The 19,300-nt window shown below is 38.9% G+C and overlaps 1 protein-coding gene across 1 annotated transcript; it reads left to right on the plus strand.

Moving 5' to 3' along the window:
- The first annotated feature begins 4,495 nt into the window (after positions 1–4,495).
- Positions 4,496–16,379, plus strand: LOC133569557 (probable G-protein coupled receptor 141). Its single transcript, XM_061921980.1, has 2 exons — positions 4,496–4,681; positions 11,586–16,379. Exon 2 carries the CDS (start codon positions 11,586–11,588, stop codon positions 12,504–12,506), a length of 921 nt encoding a protein of 306 aa, XP_061777964.1. The 5' UTR covers positions 4,496–4,681; the 3' UTR covers positions 12,507–16,379.
- Positions 16,380–19,300: the final 2,921 nt, after the last annotated feature.

Below are 19,300 nucleotides of genomic sequence, written 5' to 3' on the forward strand. Positions count from 1 at the left end.
ATTCCGGTTCTTTTCCGGCTATTATCCGCCAACCGCCGTGTTGCTGTAGGGAGGAAAAGCGGAACGACACACATTGCGGAAATAACATTATTCTCTGTGCGTCGGCTAAATACAAATATATTCCACAACCCCAAACATGTCTTTTTCTAAGCCTGCAGTGAAGAGAAAGGTTAGTGATGAGCAAAGAAAATTCCAGGAAAAGTGGGAGATGCAATATTTCTTTGTTGAGGACAGGAGCACCCCAACGTGTTTTATTTGCACAGAGAAAGTTGCGGTGCACAAGGCATACAATTTGAAACGTCATCATACAACTAGACATGCTGAGGAGTACGCAACATTTTTATTAAAGAAATCTTTTTTTGCGGCTCAGCCTCACCCAGACTCTGCATCCAGTGGCCCCCAGGTAAAATGAGTTTGAGACCCCTGCTATTGCTTTTTGTGTCATCCTGCTCGGTGTGTGTGTGTGTGTGTGTGTGTGTGTGTGTGTGTGTGTGTGTGTGTGTGTGTGTGTGTGTGTGTGCGCATAGTTACTCTCCAGTTAATATGATAGTTGTTTGTTTATTCAATGGTTTTATTGCACTGAGTTTGTGATGTGACATTTTTTAAATCACAGGTGTCACTAATTTAAATGACTGGACTGGAGAGAGAAGAAGAATCAGATGTTTTGAGCTGAAGTGACATTGTTGGACACATAATACTGCCAAGTACTGTATATAATGTGAAGAAACAAGACGGCCTGATTGACACTACTGAGTAAACAAACTGCTCCTATAAAAAAATATATATATTGTAGTTTTAATTACTGTAAAATCACAACTGTGCAGTTACTGTAAATTGCTTTACATATGTTTATACATTGGCCCTGCGATCAAGTGGCTACTTGTCCATGATGTACTCCGCCTTCCGCCCGAATGCTGCTGAGAAAGGCTCCAGCACCCCCCGCGACCCTGAACGAGACAAGCGGTAGAAATGGATGGATGGATGGATTATGCAGTGGTTGTATTTTCTTTATAATCAAACTGCACAGGAAATGTGTTCAATATAATTTGAAACTGAAAAGTTGTATGCTACTAACTAACAATTTGAGTCACGTTATGTACATTAGATTTGATCAGTTCCCCTTGTTTTGATTTTGGGACTTTTTCAGTTTATAATTCTAATAAGCAACCGCATGTGCTGCAATGTGCCTTCTGTTTTTTTGGGGCTGTCATCATCATGCTTCCACATTACAGATACTTCCCCTTTGTCTTATTCCTTGATGACTTATTATGTTGAATTAATTTGTTCAGTACAGTAGCATCCCTAACCCAACAAGGGACTCCTCCCAGTAACACCACCCACTCGGCAGATGACTATGAATTTGTTTAATAAGAAAATTGAACTCATTAGAAAGGAGATTAAAGACAGCGGTTCTATTAACACACCTACAAATGTATATACAACAGATACTGCCCTCCAAAATAGTCTCTCTCTCTTTTTGATGAAATAACATTAGAGGAATTGCTACAACGTGTACATGGGATAAAACAAACAACATGTTTACTTGACCCACTTCCTGGGAAACTTATTAAGTAGCTGTTTGTAATATTAGGGCCATCAGTGCTAAACATTATAAACGTATCACTTTCCTTTGGCACTGGCATTCAAAAAATGGTTATTCATCCTCTGCTCAAAAGACCTAACCTGGATCCTAAATTCATGGTAAAATACTGGCCGGTGTCCCACCTTCCCTTTATGTCGAAAATCCTTGAAAAAATTGTTACACAGCAGCTAAATGAACACTTAGTGTCTAACAATCTCTGTGAACCCTTTCAATCCGGTTTCAGGGCAAAACACTCTACGGAGACAGCCCTCGCAAAAATGACTAATGATCTATTGCTAACGATGGATTCTGATGCGTCATCTATGTTGCTGCTACTTGATCTTAGCGCTACTTTCGATACCGTCGATCATAATATTTTATCAGAGCGTATCAAATCACGAATTGCTATGTCAGACTTAGCCTTGTCTTGGTTTAACTATTTTCTTACTGACAGGATGCAGTGCGTCTCCCATAACAATGTGACCTCGGACTATGTTAAGGTAACGTGCGGAGTTCCATAGGGTTTGGTCCTTGGCCCTTGGCCCTGCACTCTTCAGCATCTACATGCTGCTGCTAGGTGACATCAAACTCAAATATGGTGTTAGCGTTCACTGTTTTGCTGATGATACCCAACTCTACATGCCCCGAAAACTGACTAACATGCCGGACTGTAGTCAGCTGGAGGCGTGTCTTAATGAAATTAAACAATGGATGTCCGCTAACTTTTTGAAACTCAGTGCCAAAAAATGGAAATGTTGATTATTGGTCCTGCTAGACACCGACACCTATTTAATAATACCACCTTAACATTTGACAACCAAACAATTATACAACATGACTCGGTAAAGAATCTGGGTATTATCTTCGACCCAACTCTCCCGTTTGAAGCACACATTAAGAGTATTACTAAAACGGCCTTCTTTCATTTCCGTAATATCGCTATAATTTGTTCCATTTTGTCCACTAGCAACGCTGAGATCATTATTCATGCGTTCGTTACGTTTCGTCTCGATTTCTGTAACCTATTATTTTCGGACCTCATTATGTCTAGCATTAAAATATTACAGTTGGTACTAAATGCCGCTGATAGACTTTTGACAAGAACAAGAAAGTTTGATCATATTAGGCCTATACTGGCTCACCTGCACTGGCTTCCTGTGCACTTAAGATGTGACTTCAAGGTTTTACTACTTACGTATAAAATACTACACGGTGTAGCTCCAGCCTCCTTTGCCCATTGTATTGTAACTTATGTCCCGGCAAGAAATCTGTGTTCAAAGAACTCCGGCTTATTAGTAATTCCCAGAGCCAAAAAATAGTCTGCGGGCTATAGAGCGTTTTCGATTCGGGATTGGGTATAAAAGAAAGCTTCCATGAAATGCTCAGTCATTCACAAACAAGGATGGGGCAAGGGTCACCACTTTGTGAACAAATGCATGAGCAAATTGTTGAACAGTTTAAGAAGAACATTCCTCAATGAGCTATTGCAAATAATTTAGGGATTTCAACATCTACGATCCGTAATGTCATCAAAAGGTTCAGAGAATCCGGAGAAATCACTACAAGGCCGAAAACCAACACTGAACGCCTGTCACATTCGATCCATCAGGCGGTATTGCATCAACAAGTTACATCAGTGTGTAAAGGATATCACCACATGGGCTCAAGAACACTTCTGAAAACCACTTCAGTAACTACATTCCGCTGCTACAACTGTAGGTGCAAGTTAAAACTCTACTATGCAAAGCGAAAGCCATTTATCAACAACACCCAGATATGCAGCCAGATTCGCTGGGCCCGAGCACATCTAAGATGGACTGATGCAAAGTGTAAAAGTGTTCTGTGGTCTGACGAGTTCACATTTCAAATTGTTTTTGGAAACTGTGGACATTGTGTCCTCCGAACCAAAGAGGAAAAGAACCATCCGGACTGTTCAAGGCGCAAAGTTCAAAAACCAGTGTCTGTAATGGTATGGGGGTGCATTAGTGCCCAAGGCATGGGTAACTTACACATCTGTGAAGGCACCATTAATGCTAATAGGTCCATACATATTTTGGAGCAACATATGTTGCCATCCAAGCAACGTTATCATGGACGGTCATGCAAGACAATGCCAAGCCACATTCTGCACATGTTTCAACAGCGTGGCTTCATTGTAAAAGAGTGTGGTTACTAGGCCTGCCTCTCCCCTGTTGAAAATGTGTGGCGCAATATGAAGCCTTAACTACCACAACAGAGACTCTGAACTTTTGAACAACTTAAGTTGCACATCAAGCAAGAATGAGAAAAAAATTCCACCTGAAAAGCTTCAAAAATTGCTCCCATCAGTTCCCAAACATTTATTGAGTGTTGTTAAAAGAAAATGTGATGTAACACAGTGGTGAACATGCCTTTTCCCAATTACTTTGGCAAGTGTTGCAGCCATGAAATTTTAAGTAAATTATTAGTGTTGTTTAAAGGAAATGCCATGTAACACTGGCAACTTTTTTCCATTGTGTTGCTGCCTTTAAATTCTAAGTTAATGATTATTTGCCAAAAAAAATATGTTTTTTAGTTTGAACATTAACTATCTTGTCTTTGCAATCTATTCAATTAAATATAAGTTGAAAAACATTTCCAAATCATTGTATTCTGTTTTTATTTATTAATTACATAACATGCCAACTTCACTGGTTTTGTATATATACTACACACACACACACACGCACGCACGTTTATATTTACACACATATATACTATATGTCTTATAAATGTCTGGTACATACATCACGTTGTCAGCTGCTGATAATGTGCTGATTTAAGATAATATGCTGACTGATATTTGGTTTAAGAGTACACATATCACTAAAAGGAGGAAGCAGTACTCTTTTGTGGTTTGACTGCATTGTGTGCAATTACCGTTTTGCACACTCTCATGCTGGGCATTAACTCATAAAACACTCGTCGTTGCCTTCTTGGCTTATACATACGCAATCTGGGATAATTATTGACATCAATATTTTAACAGAAACTTGCCAACTGATTGCAGTTGTATCCAAGCAGCAGAGGAAACAAACAAGCCGCAGACCTCTAGTGCTTTGACATTTCAAGGAGCGAAAGGTAAATTCTTAATACGTTTTGATATGTTTGTCTCTATGATTCAGGAGAATCATTAAAAAAAATGAAGTAAATATTGCTGAAAAAAATTAAAATTTTAGACGACGATGAGTGTGCTGTTGTCTTTTTCTCCTTTCGGTCAAAAGTGCTAAGTTGCTTCTTATGATTGTATCATTGTTTATGAAAACTAGGTAACTTGCGTTATGTCATCAGGCAAAAGGTATTATTTTGATCAGTATTTGTTAATTTGTGGAAATCCGGCAAAATAGTTGATGTCCTAAAAGAACCCTTTTCCCATCAGAGTTGTACATTCCTGCCCGCCTAATTTGAGTTAACTGCTGAGCATCCAAACAGCAGCAACTATTTAGGCACATCTCACAGATAGACAATTGATTATGGACAAAAACCAAAACCAGTAAAGTTGGCATGTTGTGTAAATGTGAATTATATTTTATATAGCGCTTTTTCTCTAGTTACGCAAAGCACTTTAGTGAAACCCAATATCTAAGTTACATTTAAACCAGTGTAAGTGGCCCTGGGAGCAGGTGGGTAAAGTGTCTTGCCCAAGGTCACAACGGCAGTCACGAGGATGGCAAAAGCGGGAATCAAACCTGGAACCCTCAAGTTGCTGGCAATGCCACTCTACCAACCGAGCTATATCGCCCCAATGGTAAATAAAAACAGTATACAATTATTTGCAAATCATTTTCAACCTATTTTCAATTGAATGCACTGCAAAGACAATATACTCAACGCTCGAACAGGTAAACTTGGTTATTTTTGGCAAATATTAGCGCATTTGGAATTTGATGCCTGCAACATAATTTAAAAAAAGCTGGCACAAGTGGCAAAAAAGACTGAGAAAGTTGAGGAATGCTCATCAAACATTTGTTTGGAACATCCCACAGTTGAGTGCCATGAAAAATGAGAAAGGCAGCTACCATGAAATGCTCAGTCATTCACAAACAAGGATGGGGCGAGGGTCACCACTTTGTGAACAAATGCGAGAGCAAATGGTCCAACAGTTTAAGAACAACATTTCTCAACGAGTTATTGCATGGAGTTTAGGGATTTCACCATCTAAGGTCTGTAACATCATTAAAATGTTCAGAGAATCTGGAGAATTCACTGGTTGCGTGCAGTGATTGAATGCCCGTGACCGTCGATCCCTCAGCAACATCGGTGTGTAAAGGATATCACCACATGGGCTCAGGAACACTTCAGATAACCACTGTCAGTAACTACAGTTTGTCGCCACATCTGTAAGTGCAAGTTAAAAATCGACTATGCAAAACGAAAGCCATTCATTAACGACACCCAGAAACGCCACCAGCTTTGCTGGGCCCGAGCTTATTTAAAATGGACTGATGCAAAGTAGAAAAAGTGTTCTGTGGTCTGACGAGTCCACATTTCAAATTGTTTTCGGAAACTGTGGACGTTGTGTCCTCCTGACCAGAGAGGAAAAGAACCATCCAGATTGCTATAGGCGCAAAGTTTAAAAGCCAGCATCTGTGATGGTATGGGGGTGTATTAGTGCCCAAGGCATGGGTAACTCACACATCTGTGGAGGCACCATTAAGTCTGAAAGGTACATACAGGTTTTGGAGCAACATATGTTGCCATCTTTTTCATGGACGCCCCTGCCTATTTCAGCAAGACAATGCCAAACCACATTCTGCACGTGTTACAACAGCATGGCTTCGTGGTAAAGGAGTGCGGGTACTAGACTGCCCTGCCTGTAGTCCAGACCTGTCTCCAATTGAAAATGTGTGGCGCATTATGAAGCTTAAAATACGACAACAAAGACCCCAGACTGTTGAACAACTTTAGCTGTACATCAAGCAAGAATGGGAAAGAATTCCACCTGAAAAGCTTCAAAAAATGGTCTGCTCAGTTCCCAAAAGTTTACTGAGTGTTGTTAAAAGGAAAGGTCATGTAACACAGTGGTAAAAATGCCCCTGTGCCAACTTTTTTGCATTGTGTTGCTGCCATTTAATTCTAAGTTAATGATTTGCAAAAAAAATGTTGTTTCTCAGTTCAAACAAATATCTTGTCTTAGCAGTCTAATCAATTGAATATAAGTTGAAAAGGATTTGGAAATCATTGTATTGTGTTTTTATTTACGATTTACACAACGTGCTACCTTCACTGGTTTTGGGTTTTGTCCACCAAAGATGATCTTACGCATCGTTTACGGTAATTATGGTCCTTTTAAACTCTGGTGTGGTCGCTCCACTATGGTGTGCGCTCACTCCACAATGTTATGGGCATCCATGTTCTACCTGCTTCAGTTTTTGTCAATTCCCTGCATTTCTCAACATTAGTTATTTTCTTATTAGTTTTAAACTCCAGTTGCACTTGACATATATAAACACTTTATGTATAACTTATAGAATTATATCTACTGTATATAGGTTAATTACCAAACTTTAACAATGATTTGGAGTGCTCGACTGCCCAGCCAGCATTACAACCGCAGAGGATTTCAGTGTAAACAACAGTGCGGAGTAGTGAAATTAACATTTTAAAGTGCATGTAGGGGTAAAAAAACAAACAAACAAAAAACTATTGGATACTGCCCACTGATGTTATATGTTGTTGAGGTAATTAAAAAAACATACATTAAAAGGTTGCCTCCAGCCGTAGCAGTTAATGCCAATGTGTTTTGAAGCAGTGTTATTTAGACCCTGCTGGTTATTTGCTTTTGTTGACCAGGAGACTTGGAGTTGAATTGCATACAAGCTAATTGGAGTATGTTCTGCAGGACTGCTCAAATCTTTTTGAACCGAAGGGCCAAAGTGAAAATTATGAATGAACTTTGTGCGCCTCATGATTCAATTCTCGATTTAACACGATTCTCATAATATAATATTTGGTATATAAATTATAGTCAATGATAACAAAAAGTCTACAAATGCTCCTCTTGGCTGCTGACGTACGACCTGTATGCGCAGTGTTGGCCTAAACATGTCTTTTTACAATTGTATTTACAAAAATCACAAACTATCAATCAGTTTAATAAAAGCAAATAGAGGAACCCCAACTCCTACCCAATCCTAGCTTTGTAATATTTAGAATATAAATTTACAAAGCATTTATTTGAGAAGACATACAAATACAATACTCCTGTCCAAAGGCAAAACCTAGTAACTAACTTCTAGCTGATTTTGAGAAAACAAAAGAAAACCAATCTATCTTGATGCTGTCTTACAAAGATCTACAAAGTCATCAAACGTATAGATGTTTTCTTGAGCTTTCATTTTCTTGCCGATTGAGCCATGGACGTGAACGTGTGCCCTTTCTCCAGATATTTTATCACAATCTCGGGTGGGCCCCATTCTGCGTTTGCACATTGGGCAAGAGCCGTGTACAGCGTCCAGTTTTTATTTTGACCTCCACAGTTATCTGCCCAAAAGAGTATGCAAGGGGAAGAATCAAGAACAATACATTTAATGAAGGTGCTTGCAACATCCTGGGCCAATCTCCCAAATATCCCCTCGTGCCATAATATCACATAATCAGGTTGACCGTCGGCCTTAAATTCGTGCAAATGTCTCATTAAAGACAATAAGGCGACTGACAAAGAAGCACTGATTGGTGGCTTGAGATACTAGGTTTTTCTGTTGTATCTACGCGGTTATGTGGTAGTTGCTAGGTCCTGCCATGCGCGTAACAGCTTACTTACGGAACAAATTACAATATCGCATACACTAATGTAAAGCATATCACCTAGGAACTCTAAAATTATTATCAGCTCAGTTTTGACCAAAATTTAGTTACTGGGTTTTGCCTTTGGACGGGAGATTACTAAAAAAAGGTAAACTAAAAATTCATAAAAGTAACGGTATGAATGACAATAATAATACATAATAGTTGTTTAATGTTTTTAATAAAAAACAATTCTTAAACGATTCTTGAAAATACATTTTGCAAAAACACACATACTATATGTGTCACACCGTGGTGAGGGATGTCTTGTCTGTATTTTTTTTAATCTTGTGAATTTCATGTTTTAGTTTGAAAAGTGACTCTCCTCTTGTTTCAGGCCACTTGCCCTTCCTCTTGTCATCAGTCTGACGTCATCCCTGATCCCTGATTGTTTCCACCTGTGCCCCATTACCCCATGTGTCTTATAAGCCCACGCCTCCCTTTGTTCTGTGCCAGAATGTCTCGTTGTCTCGTGCATCTCCAGTTTCATGCCCAAGCCTTGTCTCGTCTTGCTCTGAGTTATCCAGATCCTGAATTTCCAAGTTGGTATTTTGAGTTTTCCTTTTCTCCTCTTAAGCAGAGTGAATTTTTGTTTGTAAAGTTTTCGAGGCGAAGTGGTGAGTTCAGTTTACTTTTACAGTCTCTTATTTTCCTCATTTTTGAGTGACCTTTTGTTAATTATTTCTCTCGATCAAAAACAGCGTAAAAGCTTTATAGACCATTGTTTTTTCCTTTCTTTTGGAGCGTCTTTTGTTGTTTGAATTTAATAGTTGTATTCCTCGCAAGTGTAGTTAGAGATTTATATTTTTGTTTCCTCCTTTCGGAGTGATTTTCGGTTTGTTCACTTTTTGTGAAACCTTTTCGCCCAGTTCTTAAAGTTTATAGCCGTTGTGTATTGCCCTGACTCAAGAGATGAAAAGGAAACATTTCAAAATATAAGCCTGCCGGATTGTTCTCCACTCTGCATCTGAGTCCTATTTTTGACCAAGTCCTGACAATATGAATGGTTAAAACAGTTTCTTATCATCTTCGTATTTTGCCCGTTCTTCTTAGGTAACTCTGCTTCGGTTTTACAAAAAAAAAGTTTGTTTTGGTCTCCCTGCAAATCAGTAAAAACTATCATGGTTAAATGATAAATGATAAATGGGTTGTACTTGTATAGCGCTTTTCTACCTTCAAGGTACTCAAAGCGCTTTGACACTACTTCCACATTTACCCATTCACACACACATTCACACACTGATGGAGGGAGCTGCCATGCAAGGCGCCAACCAGCACCCATCAGGAGCAAGGGTGAAGTGTCTTGCTCAGGACACAACGGACGTGACGAGGTTGGTACTAGGTGGGAATTGAACCAGGGACGCTCGGGTTGCGCACGGCCACTCTCCCCACTGCGCCACGCCGTCCCCCAGGTTGATAGCTTTCTGATGTTCTTCTAACCGCAATAATAAAAACTAAATGTATAAGTAGTTGTAGTTTATCAGTCAAGAATGAGATGTTTAGGGTCCCGTAGATATCCTAGAAAAAACATTTATTCCTGGTTCTGATCTCCGCTCTACCCACGACTTATCCTTGTGCATGGGGTCAATGCCCGAGACGCAAGGAAAACGCAATATATACAAACCCCGTTTCCATATGAGTTGGGAAATTGTGTTAGATGTAAATATAAATGGAATACAATGATTTGCAAATAATTTTCAACCCATATTCAGTTAAATATGGGTTGAAAATGAAATGCTAAGTATTTCACAAACAAGGATGGAGGTGAGGGTCATCACTTTGTAGGCTAATTGTCGAACAGTTTTAGAACAACATTTCTCAACGAGCTATTCCAAGGAATTTAGGGATTTTACCATCTACGGTCCGTAAAATCATCAAAAAGTTCAGGGAATCTGGAGAAATCACTGCACGTAAGCGATGATATTACGGACTTTTGACCCCTCAGGCGGTACTGCACCAAAAACCAACATCAGTGTGTAAAGGATATCACCACATGAGCTCAGGAACACTTCATAAAACCACTGTCAGTAACTACAGTTGGTCGCTACATCTGATAGTGCAAGTTAAAGCTCTACTATGCAAAGCCAACCCATTTACCAACAACACCCTGAAACGCCGCCAGCTTCGCTGGGCCCGAGCTCATCTAAAATGGACTGATGCAAAGTGGAAAAGTGTTCTGTGGTCTGACGAGTCCACATTTCAAATTATATTTGGAAACAGAGGACGTGGCATCCTCCAGAACAAAGAGGAAAATAACAATTCAGATTGTTAGAGGCGCAAAATTCAACAGCCAGCATCTGTGATGGTATGGGGGTGTATTAATGCCCATGGCATGGGTAACTTACACGTCTGTGAAGGCACCATTAATGCAGAAAGGTACATACCGGTTTTGGAGCAACATATGTTGTCATCCAAGCAACGTTATCATGGACGCCCCTGCTTATTTCAGCAAGAAAATGCCTAGCCACGTGTTACAACAGCGTGGCTTCGTAGTAAAAGAGTGTGGGTACTTTCCTGGCCCGCCTGCAGTCAAGACCTTTCTCCCATCAATAATGTGTGGAGCATTATGAAGCGTAAAATACTACAGTAGAGAGCCCGGATTGTTGAACGACTGAAGCTCTACATAAAACAAGAATGGGAAAGAATTCCACTTTCAAAGCTTCAACAATTAGTTTCCTCAGTTCCCAAACGTTTATTGAGTGTTGTTAAAAAAAAAGGTGATGTAACACAGTGGTGAACATGCCCTTTCCCAACTACTTTTGCACGTGTTGCAGCCATGAAATTCTAAGTTAATTATTATTTGCAAAAAAAAAAAAAAGTTTATGAGTTTGAACGTCAAATATCTTGTCTTTGTAGTGCATTCATTTGGATATGGGTTGAAAAGGATTTACAAATCATTGTATTCCGTTTATTTTTACAGCTGACACAATTTCCCAACACATATTGAAACGGGGTTTGTAACTTTGCACAATTTTGCTCAGGAAGGAGACAAAAATAGTAACTCACAGTGACACCATTGGATGAGTAATTTTAATCTGATTACTGGTTTGGAAATATTGTGTTAGATTACTGGTTACTAAAATACTTGGTCATTAAGTTTTAAATAAGTATCATAATCATAACATTAAAGGTCATTGATTGTAAATACTACCATTGTATCAAATCTATCAACCCTTTATCCTTCCCTTTTCCTTTTCAGATGGCCTCAAACTCAACATTCACCCCTACTTCTCTAACCATAACCTCCAAAATCCCCCAAAATGATAGTATGGTAACGCCAGGGCCCAATCGAGAACACAACATAGTGCTGATCATCATCTACACGCTGGTTCTGCTCATTGGCGGCACCAGCCTGACTCTGACAATACTCATCATGAAGTTGAGGACGACGTCCACCACGTCCATCGCGGTGCTTAATCTTGTCTTCGCCCACTTCCTGTTCCTCCTCACCGTGCCGTTCCGGATCTACTATTACGCGACTCAACAATGGAGCCTGGGCTTAGGCTGGTGCAAAGTGGTGAGCAGCATGATCCACATCCACATGTACATGTCTTTCACCTTCTACGTGGTCATCCTGGTCACGCGCCTGCTGGCGTTCTACGGCAGGCATGGGCCGATGGCGTCCCCGCCGAGGATTTACGCGCTGGCTGCCAGCGTTGTGGTGTGGATTCTGATGTCTGTCTGCGTCATTTGCATCATCTGTTTGGTTTACGGTAAAAATACCGACTCTGACAGCCAGGCTCACTGCTTCAGATTTGGCAAAAAGATAGACTCCAATGCCAAGGTGATCAACTACATCATCAGTACTTTGTTCATAACAGTCACCATCGTGCTCTGCGGCCTCCAAGTCAACGTCCTCTGGGTTTTATACAGGAAGCACCACCAGCTTTGCACTTCCCAGCAGGACTTTGGCGCTCAGCTGAAGAGCCTGTGCTTCGTCATCATCATGGTGGTGTGCTTCATCCCCTACCACATATTTCGATTCTATTACGTAGAGAACATTAAGCTGCAGGATCTTAATGAGCTGTTTCTGAGTTTGACCACCTTTAACTGCATGGACATGCTCACCCTGTTGGGAAGGAGGACATGCTCCTTATGCTTGCCGGGAAGGGCAATTTAAACCATTTATTCAATTTATCCAAATAAGACCACTGTTTCTTGACACCTCATCCCCACTTTCGGATTATAAATCCTAACTTTTTTCCAGCAGGTCTCTGTGTTGTGGCTGCGTCTGTGGTGATATGAAGAAAAGCTCTATCTTGCTTTTTCCATGCATAATAATTATGATAGTTGTGACACTTTAGTATGGGGAACATATTCTCAGTAACAAAGACCCTAATTTAGAGTTATTTTAACACTAGGGGAACATATAAGGGTTAGGGTTACTAATAAGCAATAATTCTGAGGTAATTGAAAGAAGACTCTTAGTTAATAGCTTACTAGTTGCATAATAAGGCCATGCAGAATAAGGCATTAATGTTATCTATCTATCTGTGTTGGCCCTGCGATGAGGTGGCGATTTGTCCAGGGTGTATACCACCTTCCGCCCGAATGCAGTTAAGATAGGCTCCAGCACTCCCCGCAACCCCAAAAGCGACAAGCAGTAGAAAATGGATGGATGGATGGAAGTCCTTAATAATGACTAATTAAGATCCAAACTGTTATTAATTTGTATGTTAATAAGCAACTAGTTAATGGTGAATATGTTCCGCATACTAAAGTGTTACCATGATAATATTTGGGATTATTGCGGCCCAAAATGCCTGAATTTGCAGCAATTTTTTCAGTTGTGATGTTTTGAGACTTTTTTTTTTTTTTTCCAAAAAACACTGAATCAGCTTGTGACTTTATTGCTTTGGTAAAGTTAAAGTTAAAGTACCACTGATAGTAACACACAGACTAGGTAAAGTGAAATTACTCTCTGCATTTGGCCCATCCCCTTGTTCCACCCTCTGGGAGGTGAGGGGAGCAGTGAGCAGCAGTGGTGTCTGCGCTCGGGAATCATTTTCAAGAGGATCTCCTGCTGGCCCCACTATGGACTGGACTCTCACACTATTATGCTAGATCCACTCGACGTCCATTGCACCGGTCGCAATAAAATAAACTTTGATTGGTTGATGGATTGATTGATTTTGGTGATTTAACCCCCAATTCCAACCCTTGATGCTGAGTGCCAAGCAGGGAGGTAGTGGGTCCCATTTTTATCGTCTTTGAGTTGAACTCACGACCTACCAATCCAAGGGCGGACACTAACCACAAGGCCACTGAGCATTCATGTTCTTTGTAACCCTAACCTCAAAAAGCACAGAATTTCAACAACAATTGGAAAACTAACAATTGATGTTTTACTCGTTTTATGCCACACAGACTTAAAAGTAGACACTGGATAGCAGTAAAAGCACATACTCAAAGTTCATTGTGAAATGACTGTATTGCTTATTACCTTTATAACTTGGGCCTTGTTCACACGACAGGTCAATTCCGATTTGTTTGCCCATATGAGACCTGCATCAGATTTTTTCATGTCCACGTGAGCAGTGCAATTCCAAATTTTTCAAATTCGACCCAGGCCTCTTTTGTATGTGAAATGAAATCAGATATACAGTATATGCCGTGCGTCCTCAATGTGAACATACCTGCACTCTGGTCGCATTCATCCGACCAGAACATTATCAAAAAGCGATTTGTCATAATTATTCGCCAAAAGAGACGGTTACAAAATGAATGGTCGACAACGGAGCAGAAATTGGGTGAAAATAATGTTTTAGGAACTCACGTGAAAGCTCCACCAATTCTGTCTCCGACATGCTCTTGAAGGTGACATCGAAGCAAAATATCCCGTAAAACTGCCAGCGCCAAAGTACTTGTCCTCTTCCTTTTTAATCTTCTACGTACAATAATTCAGTTCAGCAAATGTTGACAAAACCCTTGAAATTGCCACAAGTCCGCCAGTACTGAGACCGGCTGGAGTGAAAGCTTCCGTAAACACTGCAGTCATGGCGTCATGTCCGTACACTAGAAATCACTTTTTTGTAATGTAAACGGCTACATAAAAAGATCAAATTTGAGCCCAAAAAATCAGCAATTGGATATCCGACAATGCAGTGTGAACGTAAGTACTGTTGAAAAATGTTGCTAAATTTGCGCGTGAAAGCCGACAAGTCAAGTTAACAATTAGCGAGCCAGGGAGTCAGCCCTAGTGGCTCCCTGGACCTCTTTCAGAGATGTTTGAAAATGGCAAAAGATGAAGAAAGAAAATTTTTTTTTGTTTTAATATATTTTGTGTAGGAAAACAAACACGATACAAACCTTCCTAATTGTTCCCACTGTATTTGTTATACATCCTTCACTGATAAGAGTATTTGGCAAGCGCCGTTTTTGTAACGCCGGTTCGGCATCGTGGTACCGGGTTCGATTCCCTCATGGATGCGTCAAACGAAGAACACAACAAAGGTAGGATCTAACAAATGTATTAACAAAAGGTGAGCTCTGAACAAAAACACTGGAGCTAATAAAAAGGGAAACAAAAATACGCTAGCGTGAAAGCTAGGAAATATAAAGAACTAAGACTTGGCATGAAGGCATAAAAAGTAAAAACAAAGATGATTAGCATGTGAGCTAAAGATGACTAGGTGGCCGAGCTAATAAGCTAGCGAGAAAAGCATACCTGACGTTACGTTGCGTGAAAACAAACTAGAGTCCCAGAAAGAATAAACAGAAGAGGCTGGCTTATAAAGGGAAGGTGATTGACAGAGAACAGGTGTGCAGGAACCGGGAGTAGCAGCTGAAACTAATAAGTAACCATGGTGATGGACTAAACGGGAAATAAACGGATCAAACGGAGAATGAGAACAAAGATGGAAAAATAAACAATAAAATGTGAAGATCCGAGTCACAGATTCCAACAGTTTTGTCCTACTAATTTCAGCGATCCTTGAACTCATCGTAGTTTGTTTACATGTACAACTTTCTCCAATGCTGCCACTGAAAGATATGTTTAATGCCACTTTTTCTTTGTCTCATTTTGCCCACCAAACTTTTTATGCTGTACGTGAAGGTGAACTTTGGTGATTTTATTGATTTTCTGCAGTGCTTTTCAGGCTTATCAGGCAAGCTAATCGATGCTAACGTGCTGTTTAGGCTAGCTGTATGTACATATTGCAACATTATGCCTCGTTTGTAGATATATTTGACCTCATTTCATTTCCTTTACTTATGTCTTCTGTGTATTTAATTCATATTTGCATGTCTCCTGACACATTATCTGTATTTAATATTGGCTACATTTCTCATAGTTGTTTATGTGCCATGTTGTTCCAGATCACAGCAAACATTACACAGCTTGCAACGATTATAATAAATCCATTAGAAGAAGACAGCCTGCCGTTTCCTTTAACTTGGACACATGCATCTATACATTTGGCCATTCTGCGCCAGTAATTTCCAGAAGTTATCTCATTCTGTGAGAAGCCTCCATTCTACTAATGATTTCCAATTTTGTAAAAATGTGTAGAATAAAAATTCAAATACAACATTTCTGTCAACGAAGATTTGCGTCAGCCTTTTATAGTAGGCTAATATAGCTGATATAGACATTTACATCATGTGTTGCCTTAATTATAACACTTATATAAAGCTTTTTTTTTTTTGTATTTTGGTCCAATATGGCGTTTTCAACATTTTGGGTTGCCGACCCCTGAGCTAGCCAGATAACGTCCAGTGACAAAATATATGACTCTCGGCGTGTTTGGGCAAAATGAGTTAAAAAAGCTGGGATGCTAACTTCCTAATGTTAATATGTCAAAAGTTACCATGCGTTCAAAATATGACTGAGGTTTATACCAGCAAAATTAGCTATAGCTAGCATTTCTGTTGGTATAAGGATATAATCATGCTTCAACATGTCATGTCATGTAAATGCTACCTCTTTGCTATGTCTGGACTGGAAATAAGAATATGCTGTTAATTGACATACCCTGGACAAATACAAATGCCTGGTTTCCATTATATATATATATATTTATATATATATATATATATATATATATATATATATATATATATATATATATATGTATATATATATATATATATATATATATATATGTGTGTGTGTGTGTGTGTGTGTGTGTGTGTGTGTACAGCAACCTACCGTAACTGCACAGTTGTGATTTTACAGTTAATTACCATGAAGTTCCAACTAAATGCTGTAACTCTGAAATAGTAGTTTTATTGTTATTGTTTTACACATCCTGTGTTTCAGTTCAGTTCAATTCTAGTTTATTTCGAACATGCATACAATACAATGTAATTCATCACATATTTTCAGATGTACATCCCGAAAGAAGTTGGAAAAAGCAGGGCTTATTTAATCCTACCCCTTTTCATACCATAGCAATTTTATGCAATTTCTTTGTTTTCTGTAACATTAACAGTGAAACAATAAAAAATAACAAATAATATACTGGAGTAACTGACCAAATATTTAATACATACATTTTCTTTTGTCAATTAGAATAAATAAATAAATAGAAAAGGGTTCAAAGATGTTCATCATAATTCTTGTTATGTGTACTTTGTGAACACTTGCAGTTTGAACAGTCTCTTAAAATGAATCATATTGGTGTTTTGTTTGATTTCTTTGGTTATTCCCTTCTATAATTTAATTCCACATACTGATATACTAAAAGTTTTAAGTGTTGTACGAGCATACAAATGTTTTACATTCGATTTTCCTCTAAAGTTATATGTCTCCTCTTTTGTTGAGAAGAATTGTTGTACATTCTTGGGTAGCAGGTTATAGTTTACTTTGCACATTATTTTAGCTGTTGGCAAATGCACCAAATCGTTGAATTTCAATATTTGTGATTCAATAAATAAAGGGTTTGTATGTTCTCTGCATCAAACATTATGTATTATTATAATGTATCTTTTTTGTAACACCGTAAGTGAATAAAGTGCATATCTATATTTGTTTTTCCATATTTCTACACAATAACTCAGATATGGTAAAACATATCTAACATTGACATTATTTTAATGTGAAATAAAAGTTGGTTGCTGTGAAATATAAGGGTGGTGCAATTTTTCTCACAATCATTTGTTGTAATGTACCAGTAAACTTTTAGTAGTTTTACAGTGAAGAAAAAACACAGTAACATTTTTACTGTGTTAATGTTAAGTGACTTTCTGCATTCACACGCTGGTGATGAACTTTGCTACAAGATGCTGAAAAACTTGCAGAAAGAAACAATCGCTACTGTGGTTTTTCTTTTACTATCTGACTGCAATAAGCTATGTTATGACACCTTTTATTTTTAGTAGTTTATTTTTTTTTACCAGCTGTCTTATTCAAGTTATTTTCACGTGTATACAAACATGTTGCTGCAACTGATTGACTTCTAAAGTTTCAAATATTTCACTTGTTAGGCCTTCTTTGCATGGACGTTCTAGCTACTCTAAATCAGGGGTGTCAAACGTACGGCCCGACGGCCGGATCAGGCCCGCGAACAGGTTTTATCCGGCCCGCGGAATGAGTTTGCTAAGTATAAAAATTAACCTGAAATTTTTGAACGAAAGAAACTGCTGTTCTAAAAGTGGTCAATGGATGTCGCAATAGCAATTCTTTGTATCTTTGTAGATGATGCTACATATGTACAAAATAAACCACATGATGTTAGTACATCAATCAAGGAAAATGAGCAAACTACATAAATAACAATGTGATTGGATTTTGATATATTTTTTATTTTGATGGATGGAAAACAAACACCAATGAGTTGACTGATGAACATTATCACATCAATTATTCAGAAAACAAATAATGACAAATAAAGATGGAATACTATTAACCGCAAGAGGTAATGGTAAAACAAAAACCTTACAACATTATGATTTGTACAATTTCAGAATGTGCTTGTTCTACAAACCCCATTTCCATATGAGTTGGGAAATTGTGTTAGATGTAAATATAAACAGAATACAATGATTTGCAAATCCTTTTCAACCCATATTCAATTGAATCCACTACAAAGACAACATATTTGATGTTCAAATTCATAAACTTTTTTTTTTTGCAAATAATAATTTATTTAGAATTTCATGGCTGTAACACGTGCCAAATTAGTTGGGAAAGGGCATGTTGACCACTGTGTTACATCACATTTTCTTTTAACAACACTCAATAAATGTTTGGGAACTGAGGAAACTAATTGTTGAAGCTTCGAAAGTGGAATTCTTTACCATTCTTGATTGATGTACAGCTTAAGTTGTTCAACAGTCCGGGGTCTTGTTGTCGTATTTTACGTATCATAATGCGCCACACATTTTCGATGGGAGACAGGTCCGGACTGCAGGCGGGCCAGGAAAGTACCCACACTCTTTTACTACGAAGCCACGCTGTTGTAACACATGGCTTGGCATTGTTTCGCTGAAATAAGCAGGGGAGTCCATGATAACGTTGCTTGGATGACAACATATGTTGCTCCAAAACCTGTATAGACCATTCAGTATTAATGGTGCCTTCACAGATGTGTAAGTTACCCATGCCCTGGGCACTAATACACCCCCATACCATCACAGATGCTGGCTTTTGAACTTTGCGCCTATAACAATCCGGATGGTTATTTTCCTCTTTGTTCCGGAGGACACCACATCCACAGTTTCCAAATATAATTTGAAATGTGGACTTCTCAGATCACAGAACACTTTTCCACTTTGCATCAGTCCATCTTAGATGAGCTCGGGCCCAGCGAAGCCGGCAGCGTTCCTCGGTGTTGTTGATAAATGGCACTCGCTTTGCATAGTAGAGTTTTGACTTGCATTTACAGATGTAGTGACCAACTGTAGCTACTGACAGTGGTTTTATGAAGTGTTCCTGAGCCCATGTGGTGATATCATTTACACAATTATGTC

This window comes from Nerophis ophidion, linkage group LG15 (assembly GCF_033978795.1).
Source record: "Nerophis ophidion isolate RoL-2023_Sa linkage group LG15, RoL_Noph_v1.0, whole genome shotgun sequence".
Classification (NCBI taxonomy): domain Eukaryota; kingdom Metazoa; phylum Chordata; class Actinopteri; order Syngnathiformes; family Syngnathidae; genus Nerophis; species Nerophis ophidion.

Coding starts and splice junctions, on each gene's coding strand:
- LOC133569557 (XM_061921980.1), top strand. CDS start 11,586: ATGGCCTCAAACTCAACATTCACCCCTACTTCTCTAACCATAACCTCC.